At 41.1% G+C, this 13,676-nt stretch overlaps 1 protein-coding gene across 1 annotated transcript in view; it reads right to left on the bottom strand.

Moving 5' to 3' along the window:
- Positions 1–13,676, bottom strand: part of RAPGEF4 (Rap guanine nucleotide exchange factor 4) — a 231,270-nt gene that overhangs the window by 203,245 nt on the left and 14,349 nt on the right. The window contains exons 2-3 of the mRNA XM_045032700.1: positions 3,865–4,007; positions 2,111–2,199 (exon numbers count right to left, since the gene is read on the bottom strand). Of these exons, the coding sequence (XP_044888635.1) occupies positions 2,111–2,199; positions 3,865–4,007 (232 nt within the window). The remainder of the gene's footprint in view (positions 1–2,110; positions 2,200–3,864; positions 4,008–13,676) is intronic.

Raw genomic sequence — 13,676 nt, 5'->3', positions numbered from 1 at the left:
TTTCCAGGAGTGCCAAGCTATTGAGAATTTTGTAAGTTTACCTAGTGTTTTACAGCTTCTCCTCTCTCCATGTCTTGCACATACATTATTTCTTCGTGCCTGGCCTAGCACAGCAGCAGTCAGTGCTGCCTGGGGGGAAGGGGAGGGGGGGCAAATGGGGCAATTTGCCCCAGGCCCCACAGGGGCCCCCGCGAGCCCTGGCCCAGCAGTGGTCCGGGTCTTGGGCGGCATTTCAGCAGAGGGGGGCCCTTCAGTACTGCTGAAGACACGAAGCGACTAAAGGGCCCCCCGCCGCCAAAATGCCACCGAAGACCCAGACTGCCGCCAGGTGAGCACAACCACCGCAGCTCCCCCACTTTGCCCCAGGTCCCCTGAATCCTCTGGGCAGCCCTGTCAGCAGTCCTAATACTTTGATGTTATTATACTAGCTTCCTCATCTTACAGTGAAGGCTGCAGTGTGCTATTACTGTCAGAGACCAGACACATGGGTGGTCATGTCTAGCAGTTGGAGCTGGAGTCGGTAGCCAGGAATCAGAGCCCATGGTCAGAAGTCTGGAATCAAAGCTGAGGGTAGCATTCAACCGGAATGCCCAGTCAAAAAGGGACCCTGGCAGCTCTGGTCTAAAAGTCTGGTTTGCCAGAGCAGACGGCTCTGCGTGGCTCCTGGGATTGGCCAGCACGTCCCACTGGCTACTAGGCACAAGAGCGGCCAGGGGTCTCCATGTGCTGCCCCCGTCCGCAGGCACTGCTCCCATTAGCGGCAGTTCCCGGCCAGTAGGAGTTGCAGAGCTGGGGCTCATGTCCTGCGTCTACGAGCCAGCAGGACATGCCGGACGCTTCCGAGAGCCATGCAGAGCTGGCCGCTGCAGCCAACCAGGAACTGCGGCCAATGGAAGCTCCAGGGGCGGTGCCTGCGGATGGCCACCTGGCCACTCCTGTGCCTAGGAGTCAGAGGGACATGTCGCCACTTCCCGCCACCTTTGGTAAGCGCCACCCAGAGCCAACCCCCTGCCCCAGCCCTGAGCTGAGCCCCCTCCTGCACCCCAATCCTGAGCCTCCTCCGGTACCTAAACTCCCTACCGGAGCATGCACCCCAACCCCTGCCCCAGCCCTGAGCCCCCTCCCACACCCTAACTCGCTGCCCCAGCCTGGAGCCCCCTCCTGCACTCCAATCCCCTCATCCCTAGCCCCACCCTGGAGCCCACACCTCCAGACGGAGCCCTCGCCCCCTCCTGCACCCCAACCTCCTGCCGGTGAAAATGAGCAAGTGAGCAAGGGTGGAAGAGAGCAAGCGATGGGGGGGGGGGGGAATGGAGTGATCAGGGGGCAGGGCTTCAGGGCAGGGGCGGGGCAAGGGTGTTCAGTTTCCTGCAAATCAGAAAGTTGGCAGCCCTAGCTGAGGGTTAGGACCAGGTTACCTGGCGCAAGGTAAAGCAGGGGCAATGCTAAGGCCAAGGCAGGAGCAGAACTGGATCCAAGGCAAATCTAAATCAAGGCTGGAATAAAGTAGGAACAAGGCTGTGAGCAAGCAGACAAGGAAGCTACCACAGCCATGGGCAAATGCTTTGAGCAGACACTAAATTGCTGCAAGGCTTAAGAGCTGGTCTGCTGACTCTTCCAACCAATCAGGCACTCTACTACAGGCCAGCTGCGCTCAGTAGGGTGCGGCTCTGCAGACCTTGCTTCCTGACAGTCAGGATCAGCAAACTGCAGTGGCTGGGGCTTCAGTTTAAACCTCTTAAGTAAAGGACTAAAATAAAATTTTTCCACGGAATTCAATTCAAAAAGTTAGACCTTGAGCTGCACTTCATGCGAACCCACAATATGACAGACTGTGGTGATACCTATTTTACATTCAGATCCAGATCCTCTTTCAGATTATTAAATTTCAGTTCCCCTAAATCAAGAACATGGGTTGCCTCTTACAGGAGCAAAAAAACAAAAAGTAAATTTAAACAGAAAACACAGATAACACTAGCATGCTTATGATGGACAAAAGAGCAAAGTATTGACACTATGCAGACCATTTTCATCCAGCCCTTTTATGTAGTTCATAATATTTCTTTGTGCCATGCAGCTGGGTTGTTTTAAAGAACAATTGTATTTTTACCTGGTAGTTGCTCGTATCAGAAACTTTAACATCCAGTGATCCTGCCAAAACAGCATACCAATTTGTTCCGATATCACCCTGACGAAATACTGAAGAGATGAAATATTGTAAATAAACACTGTTATTGTAAGCATATCTAACAATGCTGATAAATGTTTTCATGTTGATGTATTACTGTACTGACTGGTAGCACCATAGGATTCACCACACCATATCTGATTATTTATCTATCTGCTAAGATACCCAGTGAAACTGCAGCATACCAGCTTTAGGGTATCCATACATAGAATCTCAGTACAAATGGAAATAGACAGCAATGTTTCAGGCCACCTTTCTTGTTTGCTTTTCTTTTTTCTGCTATCCTAGTTAATAAAAAGGTTCTCTGAACTTGCGTTTACCATGGTGCCTCTGAAATTTGAAATATTTATTGACTTCCCCATCAATCACACTTTATATTAAAAGTATTTTTATAAAAAGGTTAAATTATTAACAGATGTTTAATAAATGGTCAATCAATTGTTTTAGATAGTTATACCGTCCAACAGATCAGTAGGTTGCTTATAAGCCATGGCTTATAATAATTTATAACACCTTCTATTTATTTCTGTAATATGCTTATAATATCTATTGATCATTTGCTAACCCTTTATTAACCATTCCTAAATGGAACTTTATATTACAGTGAGATCCACATCTTTGTTATGTCGCTACTATTTTCTGATTCCCATCAGGAAAAAGAATAGAGAATAGAAACCAAAGATATTTAGAAAATACTCTTATCAGGAGAAATACAAGGAGATAATTCACTTTTCTCTTTCTGGGGATGGTCCCTTTAACTCTGTTTCAGAAAAGACTTAAAATATTTATCTACAATGCTACTTTTGTGGATTCCTCTTGTGCTTTAATAAAGTTTATGCTGAGAATCAACTTTATTTCATGCTATTTAATATTAAAGTAAAATATAGAGGATGTATGCACTATATTGATGTGTGCTTTAGAATGGATCTAGATACATTAACTAGATGTATAGCAAAATCAAAACACAAAAAAAAATCCATTTTATGACTGTAAAAGATCAAGCAAAGGCACACAAGCCTGCAAAAGCAATGTCAATGTTTGTGTGAATAATTTCTGTAGCACAGATCACCATTTTTGTGTTAATATCTATTTTAAATTGTGTTCATGCTGCGTACATATTATAAATCTATCAGATATGTCTTTCTCTGAAAGTAATTTTAGACAAATAACTTATTTTTTACTGCTTGATGTTTTTGTATTTTTATGGCATCTTTTCTGTTCTAAAAGTCTGTGAAAGCTAATGTTGCATTGGCAACTTGCTGCAAGACTGAGTTCTTCTGTATTAACAAGAGAGACTGCAGGTCACATACTAATACCTAGCTGTTGTGCACTGCCTTTTATCCTTACATCTCAAAGCACTTTACAAAGGAGGTAAGCATCATTATCCCCAATTACAGACAGGGTAATGGAGACACCAGAAGGAAACATGACTTGCCCAAGGTCACTCAGCCAACCAGTGGCAGAGTCCTGGTCCAGTGTTCTATCCATTAGGGAACACGGTCTCCAGGGACTCAGAGTAGAACTGCATTATGTCATATAGCAGTTCAGTCAACTCTGTCCCAGCAATGTAGATTTCTTCAACAGGATTCCCCATATATTCTGTTGCCTTATCTGTCCCTAGGAGGGAATCCTGGTCTAAAAGTCAAATATATTATGAAACAACAACAACAACTTACATGTGATTCCCTTTTCCAGATTTTCATAGTATCCACAGAGACATATCTGCTGGAGAAGGTTTGGATGAAATTTCTCAAAAGCTTTCACTTCTTTCAGTCGGGTGAATATAATATCTACATCTTCACTGGAACGTTCCACCGGTCTGCGTGAAGAGAAAAAGAATGGCTCATAAAGGCTTTATCACAGAAACAGGTAATTCCCACCCACCCACACTAAAACAAAGATTATTAGTTAAAAAGTTTAATATTTGTGAGCCCATTAAATGCAGGTTGTAGGTGCATGCAACAACCATGCAGACATTCCAAATAATCAAAACACCTAACCACTATATCCAACTTTATTATTATCATCATCATCATCATCATAGTGCCTGGCAACCCCAGTCACAACTGAATCCCCATTGTCTCAAGCACTGTATCAATATTTATGAAGATATGGTCTCTGCCCGAAAGATCTTGCAATCTTAAAACTAAAACAAAGAGCAAGACCAAAATCACACCACAATGTGGGGAACAAAGGGTAAACATGGCATTGAAACCTATAAACCTAGAGTCCTGGCCCAGCTCTAAAGACTGAGGATACATCAGACATACAGAACTGCTTGCCATAATGTAGGTTTTCTATATTACTTTAAGGAATGCTAGCAAGCATGCTCAGTAACTATTACAGCCAACCCGCTCTTTTAGATTTTACTGGGCACTTCTGAATCTCCAACTCAGTTTTCCGCATACATATAGAAACACAAATGATTCCAACAAATCCATTCCTCTGCTCCACCTCTTCTGTCCTTTTCTTTGTATAAGAAAAATAAAATACTGTTGTATAACAGCATACAAGTTATGCAAGCTGGATATGAACAACTTCATTAAAAACAAAACAAAACACGAAAGTGCACCTATCTCTAAACAGATACAGCATAAATAAAAAGGTATCATACAATGGGGAGTGAAAATAATTGGAGGTAGGGCAAGACTGTTGGGCTCAATTCCATCTTGTGCCAGTGAGTTCAAGAGCTTAGTAGGTTCAAAAAACAATTTGACATTTACATGGCTAATGTGAACATCCAGAGTTACTTTACTAGAGCATTTTAAAACGTAGTTATAAAACTCTCTAATTCAGAGAATAAACCGACCACTAATTGAAGGCATTAGGAAGGACAGTTATGGAAGATTCAGTACAAGGTTTCTTGCATCTTCTTGCGGAACTACTGAAACTGACCACCTTTAGAGTGGGATCCTGCAATAGATGGACCACTGGTCTGCTGTAGTATGGCAATTTTAATGTTTCTATGAGATTATGTTGGAAATTCAGGTGCTGAAATTATTCTTGTACAAAGGGGTCTGGGAAATTTAAATCATTTTTAGTGCCCTTCACGTCTAGACACTGAATCTAATGATGCCACAAATCAGTTAATTTACCTGAATGCTAATTTCTTTATTTTTTATATATATTTGTTTCCCTCTTTCACCACAATGCAATGTGCACAATCTAAGTGCTCTTCCTGCAAAGAGATTTCTGGTGTTCCTCTTTGGTCATTCAATGCTGGCACCAGTGCTTGCCCCAGTGGGGAATACCATATCCCTCTCACATTGTCTCACTGGCCCTCAATTTCTTATTAAACTGTGTCTGGGAGAGATTAAATCCTCTATCCTCATTTGCATTCCAATTTACCTTTATTAATACAGATGAGAGTAATAATTCTATGTGTCTACCAGGGTGGCCAACCTGAGCCTGAGAAGGAGCCAGAATTTACCAATGCACATTGCCAAAGAGCCACAGTAATACATCAGCAGCCCCGACCCCCCAATCAGCTCCCTACCCCCTGCTCCCAGTGCCTCCTGCCTACCGGCAGCCCTGCCGATCAGCACCTCCCCCTCCCTCCCAATCAGCTGTTTCGTGGTGTTCAGGAGGCTCTGGGGAGGACGGGGAGGAGCAAGGGCATGGCAGGCTCAGGGGAGGTGGCAGGAAGGGGTGGAGTGGGGGCAGGGCTGTGGGAGAGCCAGGGATTGAGCAGTGAGCACTGCCCAGCACACTGGAAAGTTGGCACCTGTAGCTCCAGCCCCGGAGTCAGTGCCTATGCAAAGAGACACATATTAACTTCTGAAGAGCTGCATGTGGCTCCGGAGCCACATGCTGGCCACCCCTGGTATATACAGTTGCTTCTACATCATAGCAATATCCTCTTACCTCTTATTACCATAAGTATATCCTCTTACTTTCCTCAAACCACAGTCTATTACAATTGCTCCCTTTTAAATTCTTTCAAGCAAGGTTTTCACCCTCCTTTTTTTTTTTTTAATCTTTGCACTAGCTGCCAGTTATTAATAAGTATTAATTCAACGTGTCAAAATGCTTTTAAGAATATTAGGAAGTGCAGCTTGAAAACAGAATTAAAATCCATTTATACTAGATCCCTACCTACACCATGCTGGCACTTGGAACACCAATTCACTTCTTTCATGTACCCCAACATTAACAGCAAAGGTTGACAAGGAAAGGGAAGACAATGATAATAATTCTCAGCATAGCACACTTTTCCCACAGAAGCCCTAAACTCTTCATGTCAAAGTCACTTTCTCAATATTTAAAATAAATGTGTGTCATTTTGCCTCCAGTAGTTTGCTTCCTTCTGTGTTGGAAACACTGGTAGGTTACACAGGCACAACAAAATAAACACCAAATCAAAGCAAATGTGCTTAAAGTCAAATTAATATTTCATTATATTTTTTGCAGCATTCACCCAGTTCTACTTACAAACCAGAGGACAGTATCAGGGGGTTGGGAAAGCATAGGGCTGGAAACAAGGTACTTTGAGATATTGTGACAGGGTCAGGCCAGATGGCTACAGGAGAGTGTTACAGGCAGATATATTAGTCCCAGATTAAGTAGATCTTTTTTCCCTGGGTAAGGTAACAATGGCAGTTCCAGAACAAGCAGGAACTTGCTGGAACCAATTAGGACAGGCTGGCTAATCAGGGCACCTGAGTTTTAAAAGGACCTCTTCAGTTTGTAGTATGCATGAGAGAAGCTAGGAGCAAGAGGCACTAGGAGTTGAAAGTGGGAAGGCGTATTGCTGGAGGATTGAAGAGTACAAGCATTATCAGACACCAGGAGAAAGGTCCTGGGGTGAGGATAAAGAAGGTGTTGGGAGGAGGCCAGGGGAAGCAGCCCAGGGAGTTGTAGCTGTTGCGCAGCTGTTCCAGGAGGCACTCTAGACAGCTGCAGTCCACAGGGCCCTGGGCTGGAACCCGGAGTAGAGGGTGGGCCCAAGTTCCCCCACAAACCTCCCAACTCCTGATCAGATAGAAGAGGAACTGACCTGGACTGTGGGTTCTACCAGAAGGAAAGGTCTCTAGGCTGTTCCCTGACCCACATGGTCAATCTCTGAGGTGAACAAATCCACCAATAAACGCAGGACCCACCAAGATAGAGGAGGAACTTTGTCAATATTTAATGCCTTGATCCCACAATTTGCTATAGGTAACTTGACTGTTGCATCCCTGGAGAGCCCCACTGAAGTAGAGTGGGCTCCATATGGGACCAGCAGACTGTTCTTATGGAACGAATAGCCTTATTTTGTTGTTGTTTGATATCAAGGGACACGACGCAAGCAAGAAGGGTTAGCAGGCAATCTAGTTTTTTTAAAATTGCCTACCATTGTTATCTAAGCTACTTTCATGAAAAGAAAGAACAAACATCTATCTTCCAGCCCTGCTAGCAGGAACAAGCTTAACGGCTTTGTTGGGCTTTTTTTAAACGCAACGCGTGAGAATGCTCATTTGTTGAAAAGGGTTGCCATAAGCCAAAGAGATGGGTTTTACATTTGGCTACAAATGCAATGAGTAGAGGGTCTCTCTTATTCTGTCTGGCTATGAATGCCATAGGCTTGGACCAGTTCCAGTGAAAGTTCTCTCCTCCAACAAAGCTAGTCTTTGCCTGTTGCTTCATAAGGTCATCATACTGTACCTCAAAAGGTCATCATGGAAGGAGAGGAACTCTGAGACAGCAATGGTCAGTACCTGTTCAATCTTCTTTTTGATAAGACAAACAGACTGAGTTCTTTAAGTCTCAAGTCATTTCCTTCAGCCTCAGACCATTTTTGTAGATCTTTTCTTCACCTTCTCCTGTTTTTCCAAATCCTTTTTAAAATGTGCACACGAGAACAGTATGCAGCATTCCAGTATCAGTCTCACCAACTCTGTTCAGAGAGGTGAAGTCATCTCTCTGCTCCTGTTCACTACTCCCATTTATATATCCAAAGATCACATTAGCTCTTTTTGACACAGCTAAGGACTGGGAGCTGATGTCGAGCTGCTTCTTCACCATACCAGAGTCACTACTTTCCAGAATACAGTGCCCTATTCTGGAGGCACAGTCTGCATGCATTGCTCCTAGATGTATTACTTTGGATGTGAGGGGTCTGCCTTAACTACACCCTCCCCTGTAACCGCACCCACATTTCTGTACAGTGCCCATTCTACAGCCTCTGTAGCAGTGAGGCAAGTGTGGGCTCCACCACAGCTCTAGTACATCTCTGCCGATTTCACTCCAATAACAACGATGGTAGTTTTACTTAAGCTAATTTATAAACTATAACAATAGCACTAGTTTTTGAAGGAAGAATGGTTTGACTTAATAGCAAGTTGTAATGGAGCTAGTTAAGTGTCCTACCTTCAATTACTTATTCCTTAAAACATTAGTGAAACTCAGGTTTGATCACACTGACCACTTAAGTCTTTTAACAAAATCATAATCATCATCATCATCATGAAATTAAATATTAACAATCTATGTATGACCAAGTGTGTTCTAATCTAAGTACAAGCTGCCTAGCAAGGAACAATGTCAATACAGTATAAAATACATTAACTTCCTTTCTCAAGCTATCTTATTAAGGGGTTGAAGATTTGACTTGATTTTAATGTTAAAGCTAACTAAATACTATTGTGACACTCTCTTTAGAAAGTTAATAATTGATCCAGTAATTAGAAAAGAAAAACTAATGGCAGATGTGAGTCCAATCACATTTAGCTCTATGCTTCAAGTGCAGGGCTCATTTATATCAATCTAAAAAGGAACACTGACAGGGTGGATAAAAATCAATGATTTAAAATAAATAAATAAAATCAGGCTTTTTCCTCAAGAAGCATTTTATCAAAAAAATCTATCTAAATATAGTTTTAATTAAGATTCATTATAGCGCTACTATTTCATCATGGAATAGGGATTATAAATGCTAATTCTATAGCTTGAGATAATATATTCATGTAATGTTTAAGAAAAGTTTTGTAAGTGAGTTCCAATAGTTCATGGATTAGGGACCCAATTTTATGGGGTTCCACAGGCTTCTGTATAGATTTAGGTTAATCTTTCTATCCACTCAATGGGACTCAGTGCTCAGTCTAAAAAGATACCATCAGAGATGCTTAGTCTTGTAGTTCTCAAACTGTGGATTTGTCTCCCAAGAGGTAACATGCTTGTTAACAGCAAACATGTTTTTAAATAAATAAATCCATACATACATAAAATATATAGAGGCAAGAAATAACAGACCTCAACTCTATTGTCCCTCTGCAAATTTGTGTACAGAGTCAATCCCTTACCTCTCTCGAAAAGTGCAAAGTTTCAAAAAGTTCAATGAATAGAAGATTGTTGGAGGCGGAATAGATCTGGACAAGGAGAAGAAGTCTGGAGATAAATGTGAGACGCGAGGAACATACGCTTGTTATGTTAAAAAAATTTTATGCTTGCTGTTGAAGAAAAAAATCCAGAATACTTAACATTGTTGTTTTAGTTAAATAAAATAATGTAAACGTCTGTCTGGTGATGTTCTCCTCTTAATACAGCATGGCAAAAAAAATCCTCCAAATATTAATGATTAACCTGTTGAATTGGAGATAGTTCACCTCCCAATGACTTCATAAATATCTGCTTCATTTACCAAAGGTAAATGAAATAACCAATCATTCATTTTCTGATATACTAATCAGAAACTAAAACTAATCTGAAATTTTCAAAATAAATCACCGTTTAAAAATTTATAGCATGTACCTTCTAAAAATTAAACCTACATCTGAGTTGTGAAGAATATGTATTAAGGTTATGACAACCAACAAGAATGCACTTTTATGTAGAAAACCATGATTAAATAGAGTCTTCCTGACTAGTGATGTAAATCATGATTTAAATCAAATCCACCCTGGACACTGATAATTTAGTTGTGTATTGTGACACCGATGTTCTTCTACTGCTGAAGTGAAAATATTCCCCCTGCTGTTGAAGCCATAGTGTTATGAACTGATGAGCATAGTACTGATTAAAAAAAAGCATATCAGCGAAGTTAAGAAGTAAACTGACACTGGATGCCTTTCTAAAAGATACACATTATAGCTCCAACAAAAGTTATGGACTTGATGCAAGAATTACTAAGTGAGGTTCTGGGGCCTGTGTTATGCAGGAGGTCAGACTAGATCAGTGGCTCTCAACCTTTCCAGACTACTGTACCCCATTCAGGAATCTGATTTGTCTTGCATACCCCCAAGTTTCACCTCACTTAAAAACTACTTGCTTACAAAATCAGACATAAAAATGTCCCAGCACACTATTACTGAAAAATTGCTTACTTTCTCATTTTACCATATAATTATAAAAATCAATTGGAATATAAATATTGTACTTACATTTCAGTATATAGTATGCAGAGCAGTATAAACAAGTCATTGTCTGTATAAAAATTTGAGTTTGTACTGATTTTGCTAATGCTCTTTATGCAGCCTGTTGTAAAACTAGGTAAATATCTAGATGAGTTGATGTACTCCCTGTAAGACCTGTGCATACCCCCAGGAGTAAGAGTACCCCTAGTTGAGAACCACTGTACTAGGTGATCCTAATGGTCCCTCTGGCCTTAAAATCCATGAATCTAGGCAGTCAAGTGCCACATCCTCTCCTCCCCTCCAATTCCATCCTTTCCCTGAGGTAACTATGGTGCTTGATTACATGAGGGTAAAATTAAATGCTCTTAAGGCAACAATATGAAAATAATCTTGCTCTAATGAGAGATGTACTCCATCTTCCTGAATTTTTATACCATGCTCATCACCATGGTATCTGGGGGTCATTATGGTGTCCCAGCTGCTTGGTTATGTTTCCCTTTGTATCTATGTGCTGTTTATTTCCTCTACCAGGATGTTTGTCTTCACATTTAATCAATACTCCTCAGTCTCTGCATTCCAGTCTGTTCATGTCACTTTGCATTTGTTTCTGTCTTTTAGCGTGTGTGCTACCCTTCCTAGATACGCTCTAGGAATTATTTTGGGAAGTGCTATGGCTTGTTATACTAAACTATATGATCACAGTGGGTCCCTCCTGGCTTGAAATCTACAAACATTGGTGCTGTCTGTAAATTGATTGAATTTATACCAAAGAAACAGCACAGAAAAGACACAACACCCATACAACATACAGAGCAGCATTTCTTTGTGTTAAACAAATTTTAAAGAGTCCTGTACTGGGCTAAAACTATCAGATAGCATCACCACTTGAAGACAGACTCTTCAACCAATGTGAGAGAAAAGCCTGTGGACCATCTAGCAATGCACTGCTGACCATCGGTGGTCCACAAACCACTGCTTTAAAGAATTTAATGGAGTGAAGTGAGAAATAGAAAAAACAATGTAAATGCTATGAGAATATGATACACCCTCCTCTCCTCCCCCACCTCCCTGAAAAGGCAAATGAAGGAGAGTATTGCAACACACACAGTGCAATAACTACAGTTCTGAAGCACAGCATGTTCTGCATACTGTCCCACTCCACCACTGCAAGACATGCAATAGAAACACTTCACGTGACAGACTCTAGCAGTGATTTACTTCTATAAGGGCACCTAACTTTAACTGTGGTCGCAAAGCAGTTTAAAAAAAAAAGTGGAGGTAGCACAATTTAGAAATTGCCACCTGAAAAATGCTTGGCTAAGTCCACAAAGGAGCATTTGTGATGATTAGCAGCCAATGTTTATTGACACAATCTATTTTTAGGATGATAAAACATCATAGCCAGAAAAAGCAGGAGTCTAGTTCTTCATACAGTATTTTTCAGTTACGTCTAGTTGTGTGTGCAGACTGGGCGTAGCAGAAATTATATTTTGCACATAGTATTTCTCAGCCAATGTATGGCACATTTCATGGAAGAGAATGAAAAACAGCCAGAAAGAGCATGTCTAAATGTGTAGAAGTAATTACAATTCAGATTGGTGAGAAGGTTATCTTCTGACATTAAAAACTGAATTAAGTTTGACTATTGATTCTTTCCAATATTATTTGTTCTAACTTCCAAACTTTTAGTTCTGATTCTACACTAGGTTACACATTGACATGTACCATAGGATTCTGACACACAATTTCACTTGAAGTTTAATCCATTTGCAAATTCACATAGTGCTTTCACTCCCAGAAAATGGACTGAAGCTATCCAAGGCATTTCTGCAATTTGTATCTAACAATGAAATTAAAAACCCTAATCGTTTTAGTAGTTTGCCTATTACTACTGTCCAATTCTTCATACTGCCTAATTGTTTGTTCAAAACAAAGCAAATGATAAACCTTGAGCCTTAGTGTTCTATTTTGATGATAACAGTATAGTAGCTTCTAGGATTATTTCCAACTTTGCGAATATCCAGGATGCAATGGAAGTGCTGAGCTGTTGCCCCACTTAGAGAAAAAAGGGAAAATAAAATTTAAGTTATATAAATGAAGAAATGTTGAAGTTTGTCTTCATTGCTTTTCATCTCCCAACTGAAACATCTGGGGGTGAGGTGGGGGGGGGGGCAGCTTTCCAATTTTCCCAAGGTATGCAAGGGACTTCCCAGTGAGGAACTGTACAGCTGAGCAACAGCACATAATGGATGGGATAAAGACTTCTCTGAAAAGCCCAGAAGCCACAAATGGACAGAGGCGGCTACTGTTCAGCATTAATAGAAAAGTATCCAAAAAGAAAAAAAATACTAAGAATCAGGCTGGTAGTCTACAGATCATGCAACAACACACCACTATGGGGTGCATCCCAGTTCAAGATTTGGGTGTGGTTCTTTGCTCCTGGGCCTGGAGGGGTGGGGGCAGAGGAAGTATCTTGTGCCATTCTGCAACAACTTCTCTGGGTCAGCTCAGGAACAGCATTATGGAAAATGAGAGAAATTGCATGTAGGCCTCCTTGACGTTCTTCCTTCATATTATTAGATCCTGAAGATGGGGCAAAGGGAGTAAATCTGGAAAAGGCTGTCAGAGGACTACCCCTGATCCATGCATGCAATTTTTCAATATGGATTTAAAAAAAAAAAAGCAAACAAACCACCATCACAAAATGATGAAACTCAGAGTAGGCAATCATGCATTGCATTGTCAGAATTTTGTATTTTCCTGTCAGTCCACTATACACTCTCTTGCCTTGCTTATCCACTGAACACTTTAATCGTTATTTATTTATATTACATAATTAATTTCCCTCTTCAGAACAATGGCACCGAGTTTATCTGACAGTAACATTTTCATATCCTGCATCCTCTTATTCCTCTCTCCCCCCGTTTCTTGCCTGTTTAGACTGCATAACCACTTCACAGCATGCATACACATGTGACAGCATCATTACTGATGACATAACCCTGCTCAATCTCTCTCCTCTAAAGAACATTTTAGCCTTGATTTATTTGATCATCAGGATCTCAGGTAACATACCTGACATTTCTCCTTGCAAGGAAGTTTATACAACAGACATTAGAAAAAGCCTTCTAAAAGCATAACTTAAGGAGAATATTTTA

This window comes from Mauremys mutica, chromosome 10, assembly GCF_020497125.1.
Source record: "Mauremys mutica isolate MM-2020 ecotype Southern chromosome 10, ASM2049712v1, whole genome shotgun sequence".
In the NCBI taxonomy this organism is placed as follows: domain Eukaryota; kingdom Metazoa; phylum Chordata; order Testudines; family Geoemydidae; genus Mauremys; species Mauremys mutica.
The sequence above is the reverse complement of the archived record's forward strand: the minus strand, read 5'-3'. Positions and strand labels throughout refer to the sequence as shown.